This window comes from Hydractinia symbiolongicarpus, chromosome 2, assembly GCF_029227915.1.
Source record: "Hydractinia symbiolongicarpus strain clone_291-10 chromosome 2, HSymV2.1, whole genome shotgun sequence".
Taxonomy (NCBI): Eukaryota; Metazoa; Cnidaria; class Hydrozoa; order Anthoathecata; family Hydractiniidae; genus Hydractinia; species Hydractinia symbiolongicarpus.
Window position 1 is genome coordinate 30869787 of NC_079876.1, and position 18725 is coordinate 30888511.

Below are 18725 nucleotides of genomic sequence, written 5' to 3' on the forward strand. Positions count from 1 at the left end.
CGAAACAGGACCTTTATTACCCCTTCTCGTGTTACACTATTAAAAACAAATAAGCAAATATTTATCTACCTCTGTGATTATAACTAACATGGCGCGCAAAATGTTTTCTAAAATAATCTAATTGGTCAGAATTTATACCAACTGCTGTTATTATTCACATAAACGTTAACTTTATAAATTTTACACCACTGCTTTAGCTGATTTTAAATATTTGTGCCTAACTAAACGATTGACTTGGAAATACACGCTTTATATGAGCAATGTTTTAAAAGAGACTCTCTCTTTTTTTTACAGGCGCAACTGTTGCTTACTTGTAACCTCGTGCCCAAGAATTTCCTTACCGCCTGCAATGTCGTTCAATAAGCGCAGCGCCAGAAAGAAATAAAAATTCTTTAACCTCGTTTCCAGTGCTTATTTAAGCTTGCTGAATGTGGCCGCCGCGAGTGTACATAGAAAGGGGGATTTTCACGAAGCGAATTGAACGGCGAATTCGACGGCGAATTGTATCTGAGCATGCGCAGTTTTGTTTGTTTTGATTTTGCATCGAAATATTCGCTCCGCTGAAAAGTAGAAACAGTTCCTACTTTTTAGCGGCTAAAGGTTTCGCTGCTAGTTTTTGACCAATCAGAACGCGGTTAACTAATGTAAACAATGAATTTGGCGCCTTATTTATTTTGTCGTGAAAATTAAAAAGCGAATTCGCCAACGAATTCGCCGTTCAATTCGCTTCGTGAAAATCCCCCTGAAAGAAAGAAAAAAGATCTGTTGACGAGATTTAATAAAAAGCCGTGGGAACGATATGGTTTGTGACTTGTCGAATATCTACTTTGAGACGGCGATTCCACTGTTTGTTTAGTTAGGCTTCTGCACCAATCGAAACCAAACTTTAGTTTCATTCCCATATTTTTTATGAAGAACGAAGAAGGAATTTTGTTGTCTCAGAAACTGTAATACTCTTTACAATTCCCTAGGTTGCGAAATTTCCTGTCGACACGTCCACAAAAACTGTCTGTCTCTTCTACAAATGACGACAATAATTTCAAGAGGAAAATTGGACATGAATACCATTTTATATCCTCAAACTCTACCAAGTACTAAAGTAGATTTTGAAAAAAAAATTCGTTAACGGAGCCGCTTGTATGATAACGGTATTTTGAGACCAAATATTTGCGAAATATGCGAAAAGATTTTAGTCCTCTACATGACGAAAAGCTTGGCCTGGCTTTGTTGGCAATAAGAGTTGATTAAAATGTTGTTTCCTTGGGTCGTCATTTAAAATCAGCCACCCTAAAGCTGCTCTCATACTTCTCATGCATAAGTTAATTAGATCTCCTTCGTATTGTTTATTGGTTACTTTCACTTTTTATTCATGTTAAAATGAAAGTTATTTAACCAAGTACTTTCAATATTATCAGTCTGTTTCTTGAGATATCATATCTTATTTCAGCCTAATAAAAGCTTGAAAAATTAATTTAAACATTTTTCATATCCCTCCAAAAAGCATAAAAAAGGAATATTGTTTTGGAGCAATTGATAAACTATTTATAAATAATGAAGCAGCTGGGGTATTGAAACAGTTTAAACATCTATACATTCCATAATTACTGAAATGACCTCTTGGGTTTCTCTCATTGTAATTAAATAGAGAATGATTTTAACATCTGCGAAGGAGAGTACTGAAATAACTGTGAAACCTCTAGATACATTGGCTGCCATATTTTTATAAGGATTGTTACAACCATCACCTGCAGCAAAAAACAATAATCATATAAAGTTATGGATAAACTAGAGAAAAAAGCTAATTATTCCAAAACAACTTGTGTTTTCATGTTGTACATATTAATTACATGTATATATAATTATATAAAAACTTTGTGGCTTGACTTTTTTCTTTACCAATGTTAAATAAATTAAATTGCATAAAAACATAAAGCCTTGCACTGAGAATTCAATGACATAACATTTTGTCTTTGCATTTATTTACAATTGAAAAAAAATCAATTTCAAAGTTTCAAAGATATATATCGTTTTATATGACCACGAACACACACATATAATTATAATCATTCCACGAACACACACACTACATAATTTAACACACATATCATGAAATAAATTTAAACATTACGCGGCGTTATAAGTTCATCTTCACCTTCGCTTATGGCGAGACATTCAACTTCTTTATGCCGAAAAAATGAATCGTCATACTCTACATCACTTTGATCTTCATCTGAATGGCATTCCTTTTTTATTTTTTCTACCACAGTTTTATCATTGCCAACCTCTTCCTGTGTAACAACATCAATTTTATGAATATCGTCCTCTGATTTCACAATCACGTTCACACTACCATCGGCAGATTGTAGGGCCTTTCCAATTACATATAAATCTTGTAGATTTGGCTTGGATTTGGCTTCATTGTTAGGTACAAATGGCAATGTTGGCAAAATATTTTCAATCATATCATTAATATCTTTATCGTTACATATATGAGCTTTTGAAGTTAACCAATTTATGCATTTAGCTTTAATATTTAGATAGTCTGGGTTGTTTTCAATGTTTTGTGGACACTTTATGGCAGATTCAAGTATGAAATGCATACGTCGCTTTAATTCGATGCATTGATCACAAAGAAGGCTAGTATTTTTCATTTTATCTCTGTTAACATTTTGAGATTTTGATGATTGCTGTGCTTTATGCGACTTCGAGTCTGGGGGAGGACCAAAGTTGGGATATGTCAGTCTTACTAACTTACGTGGAACTTCAGTTGAATCGTCTTCTGGTGAATTTAATAGTCTCCTACCTTTTTTTGGTGGGTCAATAAGTTTCATTATTCGATGCGCCTTATCTCCTTTTCTCTGACCTTGGTCTTTAAGAAAGCATATGGAGTTGTGTGAATTGATGGCACAACGAAAGTTTGTTTTCCACAGAGCAGGCCTTGGTCTGTCAATACCTTCTCTGTATCGATTTGTATAGATGGCCCAAGCTTTAAACAGAGACACATCTCCGTCTTCCCAACCGTTTCTTGATGCGTGTTTCCAAGGTACGTGAAAAATTCTTTCCTTTTCGTTAATCCAATAGACTCCTTTGTGCTTCTTACTATCCACTTGTTCTCTAAGCCATTCAGGAAGACTTAGACGAAATAGATTTGGACTGGAGTTGGCAGTCATCTCCAATTTCTTCTGAGAAAAACACCACTTTCAACTTTCACAAACTCCTTTGCCAGCGCTTTGCTCGACACGTCGTTGTGAATGAAAAGAAAAGCGAAAGGGCTGGGCCCTGGGAGGAAGTTTCGCTTTCATTTCTCGATTATTATGGATATTCTAAATGGTTGTTCATAGAAAGAGAAAGACTATCGAGACAGATAAATAAGTAAATAAGGATTAAAGACAATATCCATTTTAGGCTTGACAAACTATGTTTGAAATCTAACATTCAGTGAATTTAACCTTTATGAACATTAATTTCTTTCTAAACTTGAGCAAACAACGATCCTGGCTCATTCTCGTGGCATATAGTTAGTAAGTAATAATTTAACTTATACCTAGCAAATAAATTTGTTGAATTAACAACGACTCTTTCCAGGCTAGTGTTGTTTTGTCTCGTTTGCCCAGTTCTACATATTGCCTTGATGTGTTAGGAAGATACACGAAACACGGAAAACTTCTGTTTACGAAGGTCACCTTCAGAAAACAATAGAAAGAAGAAAGAAATTATTTATTGAATTAAAAGTTTATCATTTCTTCAACATGATAGTTTAGTAGACAATCATTTTTCCATCATTAGCAATGTAAAATAATGTCGGACATCTAGCTATCCATATAGCTTCTTATAGGGGTGTTATCGACAAAAGATTCGGGTTTTTTATCAGCATATTTCGATTAGATGGGAATGTGTGAACATAGTGCCTACCTGTGTACCTTATTGTATGATTTCAGGGATAAGTCTTTGGATTGGTAGTTTATTGTGTGCCAGAGTGTCCTTTAGAAAAAAAATTACATCCATTTTAGTGAATGTGGCAATTTTAGCCCATTCAGGTAATTTTTACCTGATCAGGTAAAATTACCTGATCAGTTTCATTGCGACGTGTTATTTATATTCCAAGACTTTGGATCCAATCCCAACTCCCAACCAATATTACTCAGTTAATAACCCCCAAAAATATATCTGGAATTTTTTCATTAACACTAATAAATCTTAGATCTGGTTTGACTGATTTGTCGATAGTGTCATGTCTCAGTTAACGTTTGTGTGCTTGTGCTTATTCCTTGTTCCGTCTACTTGGTGGCCCCCACACCTTAATAGCATTTGCTAAGTGGTTGTTTCCCTTCAAAAGTACTTGTGATATATTGTTTTTATTTATTTGTTTATTACACAACATGAGCTGTATCCTAAACTGTTGATAAATTTTTCCTTTCTTCCTTCCTCTTATAAAAATCAAGAAGCACAATAATGCAGGCAGTAAGCCGAAGACCAGTCTATTTCAAACTTTATTTCCAAATAGAGGCATCTTAAATTTTAAATGTAGCTTGCATGTAATTTAGTATTAGAACATATATAAATAAAAAGGTTTTTAACCATAATTTGACCTTCTTCACCTAAGATGTGCATTTTTTAGCCTGTCGATTTTTTCCATGCATGCGTGTGAATCCCGTAAAACGTAAACTCCCGTATTGACATTATTATTTATGATATTAAGTTTCTTTTTTATCAATACATTTCAGAATTTTCTTCCATCATCAGGATAACTAAAATAAAAGCAATAAATAAAATTTTTAGAGAAAGCTTTTGATAGAGCAAAGCTATTTGGTGCGCTATGAGAAAATTAGGTGTGAATGAGTGGCTAGTTACGATGGTACAGTCTATGTACAGCAATGCTAGAAGTTGTGTCAGGATTAACGATTCACTAGTGATGAATTTAGTGTAAATGCTGGTGTACACCAGGGTTCTGTACTTAGTCCTTTGTTGTTTGTTCTAGTCTTAGAAACACTGTTGATGGAGTTCAGAACAGGTTGTCCATGGGAGTTATTGTATACAGATGATTTGGTTCTCATAGCAGAGTCGATGGAAGAATTAGTTGAAAATTTTGAGAAGTGGAAGAAAGGACTAGAAGAGAAAGGGCGAAGGGTGAACACAGCAAAGTCTAAAGTCATGATTAGTAGCATTGCAGCCAAGTGTGACCTTGTAGTTGGAAAGTGGCCCTGTGGAGTTTGCAGGAAAGGGGTTAGTAGTAACTCAATTTTTTGTCAGACTAGCATTGGGTACATAGAAGTGCAGTTGTATTGGTGGAAGGTTAAGAGGTGACATTCAGTTTTTATATAAGCGTTGCAAAGGTGAGATTATAGAGAATGAAGTATTTCCAGCTTCAATGATGTACAACAGTGGCTCGTTAGAGATAGTTGAGAACTGTTACTTAGTTGATATGTTGGGCAGTGAAGGGGGTGTTGGAAGAAGTGTTACTTGCAGGATAGGTTCTGCTTGGAAAAAGTTCAGAGAGTTACTTCCTTTGTTGACTAGCAGAGTCTTGTCAAATGAGTTAAAAGGTCGGTTGTATGAGGCCTTTGTAAGAAGTGTTACGTTGTACGTTGTGAGACATGGGCAGTGAAGCAGGAAGATCTTGACCGTTTAGAAAGGAATGATGTGAGAATGGTTAGGTGGATGTGTAACGCCAGTCTGAGAGACAGAAAGAGTTCAGATGAGCTAAGAAGCAGGCTAAGTATCTGTAGAATTAAAGATATTATTCAGATAAGAAGATTGAATTGGCTGGGGCACTTGGAAAGAATGGAGGGGGATAATTGGGTAAGAAAGTGTAGAGACTTGATAGTTCCTGACGCAAAGCCCAGAGGCAAACCGAGAAAAACTTGGCAGAAGGTTATAAGGACAGACTTGATACAGAGTAAGTTGAATTTAGATCTAACACAGTCTAGATCAGATTGAAAGAAGGTCATTAATATACCCCGTCCAACCAATGCTAGCATGGAACATACACGTTAAGCCAAGAATGATAATGATAATGATGATATTCATACTTTAAAGGAAAAAACAAAAACAATTTTTTTAAAACAACATTTAGATACAGTAAAATCTATCAACATGTCAAGTAAGTAATAAAATAAAATGTTAAAATCACACAAGGGAATAACATTTATATAGTTAGTTTAAAAGAAAAAGTGGTTAGTGGTTTACATTACATTAAAAACAACAGCTAAACTTGTATTGTTAACACCCTGCTTCTGTACTCATCCTTGGTGTTTAAAGTGGGTTTGATTGCCCTGACCCACAAAGCTTCCAAAGTCATCAAATGTTCTGCACAAGACGGTGTTGATTGTAATTTCTATGTTACAGCAATGCTTGGCGTGTTTTCTGACTTGTGCCAAGGCTGACAGGTGTTCTTTGAAGCAAGTAATTAAATGCCTGACTGTTTGTCCAACATAGCATGTGTTACAGCATGAACATTGAATTTTGTAAACTACTCCACTTCTTAGCTCTTTGTCAATCGGTGCTTTTAATGATGGTACTGCAGTTTATAGTTCAAATTTCCTTAGATTCACCAATCAAATAAAAATTTGGCTGGCTGTTCGTGAATGTGAATAGTTATATACTTGATTTGGATTGCCGGCATGGTATACATTTGGGGGGAGGTTTACCTAGGTTTTTTGGTGGTGTCGTAGATTAGTGGTTATAGCTATCGTACTATGTGCGGGAGAGGTTTGATTCCTCTTGACGGCGATTCAACATGGGAGAGTGAATGGTACCATAGCCCCAGGTTAACCCAAGCCATGTAAGGGAAATTGGAGAGATAGCACACTGTGTGGGCCATAGAGCGCGGGCCCTTATTGGGTCTGCGTAGATCAAAATGAACATTAAATACTCTAGGACTCTCCATCTAAGCTATGGCCCCTTCTGAAAATAATAGGCAGGGTATATCCCTCGATATGTGTGAGGCCAGCCATGTAAAATATGCACATCTATCTATCTAGCTATGTTGTGTTGGTGTAAGTACACCAGTAAAAATTTGTCTCCAAAAAGTTACTGTGAGTTGTATCTTTTTTGTGCTGTTTTTTCTGAATTTTACGCTCAAAGTTTGAACAATTCAGCATAATACTCAACTACACACCCTCGGCATATAAAACTGTTTGGAGTCCCCGTCTTTACACTTTGGTTCTGTGGTCTTGTTTCTGTCAAAAAATACAAGTTGCGCTCTTTCATCCTGCAAAATATTTGATTTTCCGCTTTGGTACTGGCTTCACTATTTACATCAGTTCCGCTGGTTTTATTTTATTGTATTTTTCTACAAACTTTTTTTTAAAACAAAATAAAAATAATTCTGCATATCTTGCCACACAGCTAACCAGTTAAACAAATAATTAAATGTGCATGAGTTATATATTAAAAGAAATTTACTGAATGTTAAACATGCTGCACATATGGAAAAAAATTAGGACAGATAATTAGCTATTAAGTTAAATGGCACTGATGTGATATTGTTTTTCAGCAAGTAACTATTTCTTAGTATGAATAAACTCTCCTTTATTTCAAGAGAGAAATAAGTATTTTGATAAGTGTGTGTGTGTCGAAATCATTAAAAGATGGTACGTGATCACATATCTGTTGATGTTCCTTAATTGCTGATTGGCTTGATGACGTAGATGTCTTACCTGTTAGGGGAGTCACGCCCATGTGTTTACTTCCACAAACTTTGAGCTGTTGTAAAGTTTCTCCGATGTAGGTGGCTGTGCAACCACCGTACTTAAATTTGTATATTACACCCAATAAAAGTTTGGAACACAATCTTCAAATCTGAAAAAGTTTGACAAGTAATTGTGTGTCTTAAAAATAACAGACAGTTAACTGAAATTAATTTTTTTTTCACTAACTTTTGCAATTTGATTCTTGTTTGCAAAGAGAGTTTACCAAGAAAGGGCAGAACTTATAAACTTAGGGAATATTTGCCTGATTTTTAAATATTTCCCCACTAATGTGTTTCTTTTCCTTTTTACCAATTTTTTAAGTCCTCTCTTATTTCCTGCTAAATGTTATGTTTGCGTTATATCAAATATAGCATTTGTATAGGAGTATCAGCCAATCTCTAAACTCAATCTGACAGTCTCTGTTGTATTTAGAGTTTTGTTATAATTTGCAGCAACCCTGTGTGGGTTGGCCGGCTTAATCACACCCATTTTTAAGGCAGTCTACTTTGCAGGGGCATAGATTGACAATATAAGTAGGATTAATTTATTTTAGATGGGACTTTTTTATGAAATGTAGACATTTTAAATTAATATATAGATTACTTATGATCCTTAGAACAGCAATTCTTCGAAACAATGGAATATTAAATTTATTACATAAATTGTTTTGTAATGTTTCTCCTGTTTTCTTGCCTTAGGAAATAGGATAACAATTTAACAGCTAACCTTAAAGAAATGATCAATGACCCTAGGTTAATAGTGAAGAGGATTTTTCGGACTGAAGGTTTTTTTTTATATTATCAGCCATCCAAAATAAGTATGCTCAATCTGCTCAGGTTTACTCTACTTAGGTTCACTCTTCTCAACCCTTCTATTATGAAAACAAAATCTCTAAATTTTGTTATAACAAGTGTTTTAAAACATTTCAGCTGGACATTGAAAAATGAGCAACACTTCAAATGACAGACCTGTGCCACCAGTCGTAGCTAACATGGAACGAGATCTTGATATCCAACGAAGACGGAGGCTAGAACAAGCAGGAAACAATGTCAACCCAAGAGATCGGTTATTTCATGCGTTATTCATTAAAATTGGAAATATGTATTCCAGAATTGTCCCAAAAAGATTTCGCATAATCTTGGAAGCTATAGTTTTGTTAAAGGTATGTAAAGTGTGTTTATAGCTAATTATTGCACATATGGTCAGATTATTTGTTTTTGCTTTTCTTTGCTATCAGTGAGATCAGGTATGTTTATGCACACAGATTTTAAAATGGTAGCAAGTAAGTTAGAAAACACAACAATGACTTAACATATTTGATCAATGTTATAAAGAATTAACATTGGCAGAGCTGTTTTTGGGCATCTAAGACAACAGATTTGGAAGCATAAACCGTCCTCTGGAAGACTCTCACAGAACTTCATAGTAACAGTTACTGTTGCGATTATTTAGCTGACACCCTGAGGGGAACAAACCCTTACATGAAATCCCTTTGGGCCTCAAAAAAGACCTCAAGAAAACTATACATGTCTGGTAATGAAATAACTTAATGATTTATAAGAGCCATTTTTTGTAAGAGTGGGGCAGGTGCTGATAGTAATTATTTTCCTTTTATTTTAGGACATGTTGTATTTTATAGCCAAAAAATAGAAAATGTTGAACTTTTAAGGTTTAAATTTAAACAATAATTTAATAATAATTAATTTAATAAAATTTAAAATTTGGTGTCAGATGGATTTTTTGGCAGTTTTGTTTGTCTATAGGTGAATGTGCCTTAATGATCACGCAAGTTTCTTTTTTAATTTTGGTTAGTATATGGTGTACTATTGAATTTAAAGGAGAAATCTATGTGGCCATAATGCGGCCAACTATGCGCTGCTGATGACCTTTTATTTGAAGGGGAAGTGATTTCGATGACCCGAATTGGTGATAATACAAACTTAGAAATAATGAAAAACATTAGTTTGTTTTAAAGAACAGGAAAAAATAAAAAATTGCAAATTTTGCCTTGCTTTACTGGATTGCGACTTGAATTTGAAAAAGGAAAGCAAATTGATTTAGCGAGTCCACTAGGTACCCTAACAGGTAAACAAAGAAATTCATGAGATATTCTGCAGATTATAGAAAATTAGATTTTAATTTTAAAAAGAAATTCAATTTTGACAGTTCTCATGGAATTAAGTTTTTTTTGTATGTTAGTCATGACTTATGTATTAGGAATTCTAGGTTAGAATAAAGACATTTTAGATTTAAAGACTAATAACAATGGGTAAATTTAAAAAAATTTAAAGCTTAGAATTGCGTAATGCATTCAAACTTTATAAACTGATTTTTTTAGGCCCCTGAAAGAAAAAGTATTGATTTATTTTTAAACAATATTCCTTGTATCTAGTTCTTGAATTGGGTATAAATATAAAGTAAAAAATACCATGTTGGCTAAATAAATAAATTTCTTGCTAACATCAGCATAGCTGTATGTAATAATAATATTACATTTTTAGGGTTTGTTACTGTTCACATTTTTATCATATCTCCATTTCTCATTTGGTCGTGCACCCATGCATTGCTTGAATGCAACTCTTGATAATTGGCCACGAGATGGTATACTGCGTGTTCAAATACAACCTGGATTTGGTTTAAAGAAGCAGCTTCCACGATTTTTCTCTCCTAAAGAAAACATGGTTTTATTTCATCCATGTCATAATAACAAATTGTATTCAGAAGAAGCTTGTCATTCTATGTCCGCAGACATGAAAGAATATTACCGACACAAAGATAATCAATTTAGTTATCGTGACCAATGTTATCGTATGAACTTGTCAGATTTCTTATTTCAAAGAAATGATGTTAATTGGAAGAAATACCAGGACTATGAGTACGTTGTGGCGGACCGTAGCGGTGCTCTTTTTAAAGGATTTATACCAGGAGAAATTATTAATGAAGGAAGTCTATTGGCATTTTACGAGAAATATCTTGCAGAGTCTGTTGGTATGTTTTTATATATACACATTTATTATTTATTTTCCGTTAAGGCATAATTTCCAAGGTACATTTCAAATAGCAGGTTACAATTTACAAATCAAAATACGGTCTTTGCAAATCATCCTACAAAGAACATGCTAAAATTGTGAATCCAAATCCCAAGAAAATATCTGTTAAGAAGGGATCAATGGCAAGTGGCCTTCAGTGCTCCCATTCTGTAGTTGCATAGAGTTTTTTCTTTTATAAAAGCAATTTTTTGTGAACTGATATTATTATTAAAGGGATCCCGAGTTACTTTTACAAGTTAAACTCATCTGAAAGGTTTGCATAAGAATTGCTAAATGATATATTCACTTTTTGTTAAAACTTCATGTAACTACAGCTATAGCTTTTTAAATATTTTTTTTCTCGTCGCTCAACCGCCATCTTGGTTATCTTCAACCTTCTTCTTCGTTACCCTGTTACGTAATATTCCAGTAGCACTTTAATTATTACTGACTGTTATATAACTAGAACAAATTGGCACAGTGAAATGATAGTTCTCTACGAATGATTTATTTGAGACGCAGGTTTGAAAGATACTGATTATTCAACATGCCACACATTTGTATATGGTTTTTATTTCAAAATCACAAATTTTGGAAGGCAAATAAAACTAAATATAAAGGTGTTATTATAAGCCCATAAAAATTATGGAAAAACTTAAAGAGGGAAGGGAGAGGGGGCTGCATCAGCCCCCCCCCCCCCCTCTCCAGCACGAATAGGATTACAACCTTTGTAATTTGAGACGGCACTTGGCATTTGGGATGCGTGATACAACACATGAAAGTGTTTGTGAATTTTAGAGGACTGGTGATAATCAACACACTTTCTTTTAGTTAACACAAAGGATAATAATATATATTTTAAGAGTTAAGTGATGCTCATTCTGTGCATAAAAAATCGGAGTGGGAGTTTTGAAACTGTTATTTGTTGAAATAATCCTCGAAATACAGTCTTAAAATGGAATAACTATGTAAAGAGTCATTTAATATTAGACAGCTCTTATTTGTTTGAATTTAATATCAAACTTATCAAATTCCACCTTCTTAGAAGCGGAGAGACATTACATCTTTGAATATTCACAAGAATTTGGATTTCTTCGACTTTCACAGGAAACAAGGAAAAGATTAAAGATACCAGTTCGTGTCATCACGTTAGGTAATATTATTTTTTTGTTTACCTTGTTCACTATCTTCTAAATTGTAAAAAAAAATTTATTGTTTATTGGAGGTAGAAGTTTTCCTAAATTGTCAGTGTTGGAAAATTTTCACTTGTTAAATTTTCATCCGATTTATACTGGGCGAATTCCATCGCCAACCCAACTTTTTATTATTTTTATAAAATATTGTTGGAAGTAGACAGAAACTTTGTGTTAATATTTTTTATTTGTCAACCTCTCATTTAAAAAAAATCCAAAGTCCATTTTGGTATTTGCCTATTATGAATAATTTTTTTTTATTTTCGTGATAACTCACCTTCAGCTAGGGTAAGTTTGAATAACAATATTAATAATAATTATTATTATTAATGATATTATTAGTTAGTTAATCAGCTGAAATTTTCATGATTATCTCACCTTGCTGATATATATTTATAAAGTTTGAGCAAAATCAGACAGGGTTGATAGTAGACTGTTTGTTAAGTTACGAAATGACAAACTGCACTGGTGTAACATTTTTCAAATAACTACTGGAGTACTAATTGATATTCGAAAAACTTTTTATCTTGGATTTTGTTTTGATAATAGTGTTATCATCATGCCATTATGAGTTCCAATGTCAATTTATTTTGTAAAGATTTTATTTTTTGTTAAGATCCAACAAAAGAAGCTTGTTTAGGCGATAAGTTTAGCCGGTTTCTTCTCAAATACTTTCTTGGATATGATGATGTATTGATGAACAGCATCAAAAAAGTTGCAGACGCTGAAAACAACACAGGTGAAGAACAACTTTCTATAACTTCTTTGATGGAGAATTCTAGGATTAAATACTATGACCTAATGATCTACCAGAATATGCACATATTTTTTCAATTCACAAATCCTGCACTCTTAAATTTTATATCATTTCGGGAATTTGGGATTCGTAATGTATAGTTTTATAGTAAATAATGTAAAACCCAGAAAATGTTTTAAATTTTCATTTATTTTAAATCCAAACAATGGTCCAGACTTCATAAATTTGGTAATGTTGAGATAGTAATATTTTTTGGAATTTTGCTTGTGTTAGCTTAACATAAGTAGGGCTTAAATATTTTAATATTTATCTATCATTAATTATTTAATTTTTATTATGATTTTATTTCGTAGGGTACATGCTCAACGTAGTCACGGGTGATCATTACAAATTTGTACCCTGGGGAATAGGACGAGGTTCCTATGTCATTTCGTTGTTGTTGATGTTTTTATTCGTAAGTGAAACCTAACTTTTTGTATTTTAGAACTGACTCACAAAATTCGAGAAGTGTCTTGAATATCAAATTAACACTAGATTCAGGAACCCTTTTTCTTTGCCCCCGTCTACCGTGTGTCAGTGAGAGGGGTGGTCGTTAAGACAGGGGTGTATAGATAGTAAACCAATGTAAAACTTTTTTTTCACAACATGAAACAATGTCACAGCAAAAAGATATGATTCTATAGAATACACTTTTTTTGAGACATTAAAATGCATCTTTTTTTTAACCTTGTTTATCATTTCATTGCATTGCTTTATTTCTGTAGAATGTAAAATAGTTACGTAACCTTTTACGTAAATTTGACGGAAGCATAATAACAATTTTGACTTCATTTCAGTCAATGAGGGAATTCAAAACTGTTCCCTATACACAAACCTATAACATAGGACCGCAGATCAGTAAAAATAACCCCAATGACTATTTTTGTGAAATAATTTTTGTGTTATTATAATAGTTTGTTTTTGTTTGTTTGTTTTTAGACGATCTCTATTTCCACTCTTCTGAGATATTGTCATCAACAAGTTTTCTTCTTCATAAGTAAGTTGCTGCATTTCACAGCTGACAATAGGTTATGAAATCATACTTATAAACTCTAGTGATTTATCTATGTTCTTCTAATAAAAGTGTCATGGATTCCAAGGAACACAAAGTTGCGCTTAAAGTACAAATAAAAATATGATTGCTTGTCATGTCGTGGAGCTGAGGATTTACGTTTAGCGATGTTTCAAGAGATCCTTCTCTCATCATCGAGCGATGCGAATGAGATAAAACATTCGTTTTATAGTATTATTTCGGATCGAAATGGTCCAAACGTTTTTAAAAAAACTTTGTACCTTCACGCAACTAAGAATGGGACGCAAACGTATGATGTTTTCCGTACGGAATTTGGCGGGAAATATCAAAATTGTTGAACGTTGGTGTAGACTAGAACGAAACGTAAATCCTCAGCTATACGACATGACAAGCAATCATATCGTTATGAAAAATACTGGATCAACAAACGTTTTTGAATTAAAAATAAGAACTCGGAATGGATCGTTGCTTCCACAACTTGTTCTTAATCTCAGTAGTTTATTAAAATTAAATCTGTGTTTCTGCTTTCACTTTACTCATTTTAAAACAATTTTGTGGTCACCTGATAAATTATTTTCTGATTTCAGTTAACGTGTTGCAAATGTTGGATATGAATATTGTGTTAGCGTTTCCTATTGCTCCATTGTTTACTGTCGTGTTGTCGCTTGTCGGTAAGTTAATTCCTTCTTTGTGGCTTGTCGGTAAGATAAGTTGTTTTTTGTGACTTGTCGGTAAGATAAGTCGTTTTTTGTGACTTGTCGGTAAGATAAGTCGTTTTTTGTGACTTGTCGGTAAGATAAGTCGTTTTTTGTCGCTTGTCAGTAAGATTTATTTATTTTCAAATTTGGGTTCCATATAAAAATATGGTTCTTCTCCCTATAAATTAAAAATACAAATGAAAATTTATTAATATATAATACAATAATACAATGCTAAAAATACCATAAAACTTTAAATCACGAGGTAAAATTGTGTCGCATTAATGCACAAAAGGATATTAGAAAGATGGGCACATAAGAACAAAAGGTGTAGGCCCAATAAACAAGATAAGTTGTTTTTTGTCGCTTGTCGGCACGATACGACGTTTTTGTCACTTCTTGGTAATTTACTGTCGTCTTTTAACTGGTCTGGGAAGAAATTTTTGAAAGCAAAATGCGCCGTAAATTTGAATTTTCCCCTTACAAATGAAACGGTATGATTCGAAAAATTGTGATTTCTAAAATCTGATTGGTTGATAGAATTATTCCTTCAGATTTAGACTGAAAGTTAAATTATTATAATTTTTTTAGTCGAGTAGTCGATCGAATTAAAGTAGATTTTTAGTTTTGTTTCTTTCCGTTTTGACCCGTATTGTTTACGAGTGGAAATTGAGCTTAACTTTGAAACGTTCTACTATATCGGCTACCAAAATACTCTACTGTCAAAATTGATAATACTTCTCATAACTATTCTGCATTGATGTTTTGAAAAAATGCTACTTTAAAACAGTAGTATGATTTCGCTATCAGAATTTTAGCACTAAATCGATTGCGCTACAAAAATTGCGCTATGTTAAAAAGACCTTTAGTTCTGCATCATATTGTGAATTCACTGAAGTTGAGGTTGAAGACTATGTTGGACTAAAATTTAAATATTTAGAGGACACATAAACAAATATGTAAAAAAAGTATAAATATATTTGCAATCCACGATGGTTTTACGTCTACATCTTTTTCTGTAGGCATGGAGACGATTATGTCGGAATATTTTAACGACACGACGACAAGTTTTTACATCATTCTTATTGTTTGGGCGGTGGATCAATTTGATACTATATGTTGTCATACCGTCATGTCGCAAAAATATTGGCTTAGGTGAGTTACCCTAATTTTCTGTTCCCTGCAAAAATTTCAAGTAGAATTGTTTTTTTTTTTGTTTGTTTGTTTACCTTATTTTTGCACCAAAGTCCCCAGTTGTGTCCGGTCCAATGTGTTTATCAGTTCGGTGTATTTCTTTCAACTAAAAATTTCAACTTTCTTTAGATTCTTCTATCTATACCACTTCTTGTTTTATGCGTATCATTATCGTTTCAATGGACAGTACAGTTCGCTTGCGTTGGCTGCAACGTGGTTCCTTATCCAGGTCAGAAAACTACTGATTACATAAACAATACACTGCATTTTTTTGTATTTCACGTACTATCCTCTCTTTTTTGAAATGCTATTCTTATTAGATTTTAGCGTGACTGTAGGAGAGTGTGTAACGTTCGATAATTTCACTCGCAAGTTAATCTTTTTCTTATTTGATATTTTTAAACACATTTTAAAAGGCAATGAGCTACCATTGTTTTTGCCCAACATGTGAATTTGGGAATTATTTTTCCCTAAAAACGAGCTTAGCAGTATGCGCACTTTCCATTTCTACTTTTTAATATACTTTACATATGTTTTTCTTTTAGCATTCGATGTTGTATTTTTTTCATAACTACGAGCTTCCCGCTATTGAAAACAATCCACACAACGCACGTCGTGATGAAGAAGCCTATCTAGACGAAGCTGTGCAGATGATCGTGGAAGGTATCGAGATGGTATCTGGACAGCAGCACGCACCTACCGCTCCAGAACAACCCAACCAACCGCCAGAGAATGCTGATCAACCACAGGACCAACCAGAAGGAAGCACACGTGTGCGGGAAATCTCCAACGGCGCCAACCGTATATTTATCTTCGCGGCGGATCGACCTTTCATTCAAATGGTACGGGATTTTATACATCATATTCAGGATCGCATGAATGCAGAGCGAACTGAAACACCACCTGTGGAGGAGGGCGAAATAAACCCTGATAGGTCAGTTGAAAACCAGGCTGCTACCGCCGTGGCCAATGAACCGGCGACCGAAAACACGTTAGTTGAGAACATCAACAGTAATGTTCAAGAAGTTGTTAGTCTTTGTGTAGATAATGTAATAATAAACGAGACGATAAATTCCTCTGCTGAGCGTGAAACAAACAACTTGACAGCTTCTTGCTGCGAACTACCAATAGATTCTCCACAACACGAAGAACTTGTTGGGAGTGATATCAATAAATCTAATTTGAATCCATTGAAAACAGATGAACTGTGTTTAGGTGTATGTAACGATGAAACGTCATCAGAACTTAGTATCAATAACATATCCAGTGATACATCTAATAATGCAACCAGTGAATATGAACTGGGCGATACAAGTGACAAAAATGCCGCTGACATGAGATGTAGTGTAGATGATGAAACACCTAGGTAGTCATATTAATTGTGAGAGAAATTTATTTGGAGCGACAATGCTGTGACATGGTAGATTGTTGGAGGGGAGAGATATATCTCCTGACTTAAGTGCATCTTATAACTTTCATGGTTTTGAGGTTCCAAAAGATGTTTAATTTACAGTTGAACAACAAGCTAAAAAGCGAAGCTTTTTTCTCACGTGAGAAATATTTGTTTACAAACAAAAATCACGCTTATCGTCCGCCGTAAATTTATCCTGCTTACCTCTTACCAATCTTTCAGAAATTTACGTTTTTATATGAACAGTGGTGGGTTAAAGCTTTTCTCAGTATCTGGGGATAGCTTCTCCATATCCGCTCAGCTCGTCACTGTGGGTGTTATCGTGATCTTGGTTGGACCAGCAAGTCTTAGTATGACTATCTTCAGAAATGTTGGGTTAGCTTTCCCCAAACGTGGTTCTGTAAGAGTTCATGTGGTTGGAATTTTAAGTCGAATCTTTTCAAATAAACTGCCTAAAAATTATTAAAAACTTTTATTTTTGTTATTTTCAAATGTTTGTAAATTGTCTGTTTGTTTATTTAACTTAAATTTATGACTTAATGTGGCCAGGTAAAAACAATCTTCAAATTAAAATGTCTATATTATTTTTACCCCTTACTTATTTCCTCTTTTTCTTAAAAAATCGGGTTTTATGCGTCATTTAAAATCTCCCTGAACATTTACAAGCTGGCTGGCGCGTATTAAAACTGCTCATTAAAAAAACGCTTATTTGAGCAGATTCAGTTAAGCCATTTCACCTTAAGCCATCCACTGTCTAATGTTTCTGCATGTAAAAGAATTATGATATTTAGACCGTGGCCGTTGTGCAAAAATGTCAGTGGAGTGGTCATATTTTTATATCAAAATACCTGCAATCAGATTTGCATATGCACAAGTTTGTAAAGTTTGTATCCGGGTAAGTTTTAACTGACTTCAATACTTCAGCAATATATAAACACTTTCGGAAAAGTTTTTAGATAACGTTTGAAAATTCAAGTCATATTAGTATGAAATTTCTTTCTCATTCCTGAGTTGAAACCTCCTTAAAGCGGACATGATAACAAGTCAACTTCGATTCCAGACCCTGTTGTCTCTGCATTCCCAAAGGCAAGACAAACATCAGACCTATCAATAGGCGCAGAGACAAAGAGCCCTGAGGACGAGGTTGACAACAAGTATATTTGTTTTGGTCTTGTACGTTTTAGTGAGTCAATAAACTTTCTTGGCTCCTGGTTCTGTTAATGTGTGGCCGTGGATAAAATGTTTATTATTCCGGTACATTTTTGTCATTTGCGTAAATAATAATGCAGTCATTTACTTGAAAAGATAAAACACGTAATTTTTGCTCTCAAAAATTTACCACGTGATGAGATTACGTGCTTTTTTGGTATTACGGATCTTTTAGTCCCAAAATACCAAAATTTGCCAGAGTATGTGGAAATTTTTTTCTAGGGTTTATTGAGGGTTTGCGTCAAGTTAGCCAAAGTGGCTTTAACATCCGGCAAAAAACTCTGTGATGTTGAATATGCGGGATCTAGTCGACATACGGCACATGCTATACAAGCGTGTCTTTTGTAATGGCACACAACACCCTTGTGCAAATAAAAAAAGCTTTGATGCTTATAAAGTTTTTTTGATTGATTTTCATTGATTGATTTTTAGTCCAAATTCAACAGTCACCAGATCATTACCCTATCTTCA

General features: G+C 34.0%; 3 protein-coding genes across 5 annotated transcripts in view; 2 read left to right on the forward strand and 1 right to left on the reverse strand.

The window, feature by feature from the left end:
* LOC130630623 (sterol carrier protein 2-like) overlaps positions 1 to 18725 on the forward strand; it is a 71615-nt gene that overhangs the window by 16775 nt on the left and 36115 nt on the right. The window lies entirely within an intron of this gene.
* On the reverse strand, positions 1702 to 3277 carry LOC130630632 (uncharacterized). Its single transcript, XM_057444202.1, has one exon. The coding sequence runs from the start codon at positions 3168 to 3170 to the stop codon at positions 2118 to 2120; it is 1053 nt and encodes a 350-aa protein (XP_057300185.1). The 5' UTR covers positions 3171 to 3277; the 3' UTR covers positions 1702 to 2117.
* LOC130630621 (membralin-like) lies at positions 8370 to 17618 on the forward strand. 3 transcript variants are annotated; one of them, XM_057444185.1, is made up of 11 exons: positions 8370 to 8475; positions 8621 to 8853; positions 10193 to 10679; positions 11766 to 11873; positions 12530 to 12652; positions 13024 to 13124; positions 13649 to 13706; positions 14330 to 14413; positions 15463 to 15595; positions 15764 to 15863; positions 16180 to 17618. In XM_057444185.1, exons 2-11 carry the CDS (start codon positions 8635 to 8637, stop codon positions 17002 to 17004), a joined length of 2238 nt encoding a protein of 745 aa, XP_057300168.1. In that variant the 5' UTR covers positions 8370 to 8475; positions 8621 to 8634; the 3' UTR covers positions 17005 to 17618. The 3 variants fall into 3 exon arrangements, with proteins under 3 accessions (XP_057300168.1, XP_057300169.1, XP_057300170.1); XM_057444186.1 differs by having other exon boundaries at positions 8383 to 8443; XM_057444187.1 differs by lacking the exon at positions 8370 to 8475 and adding an exon at positions 8484 to 8508.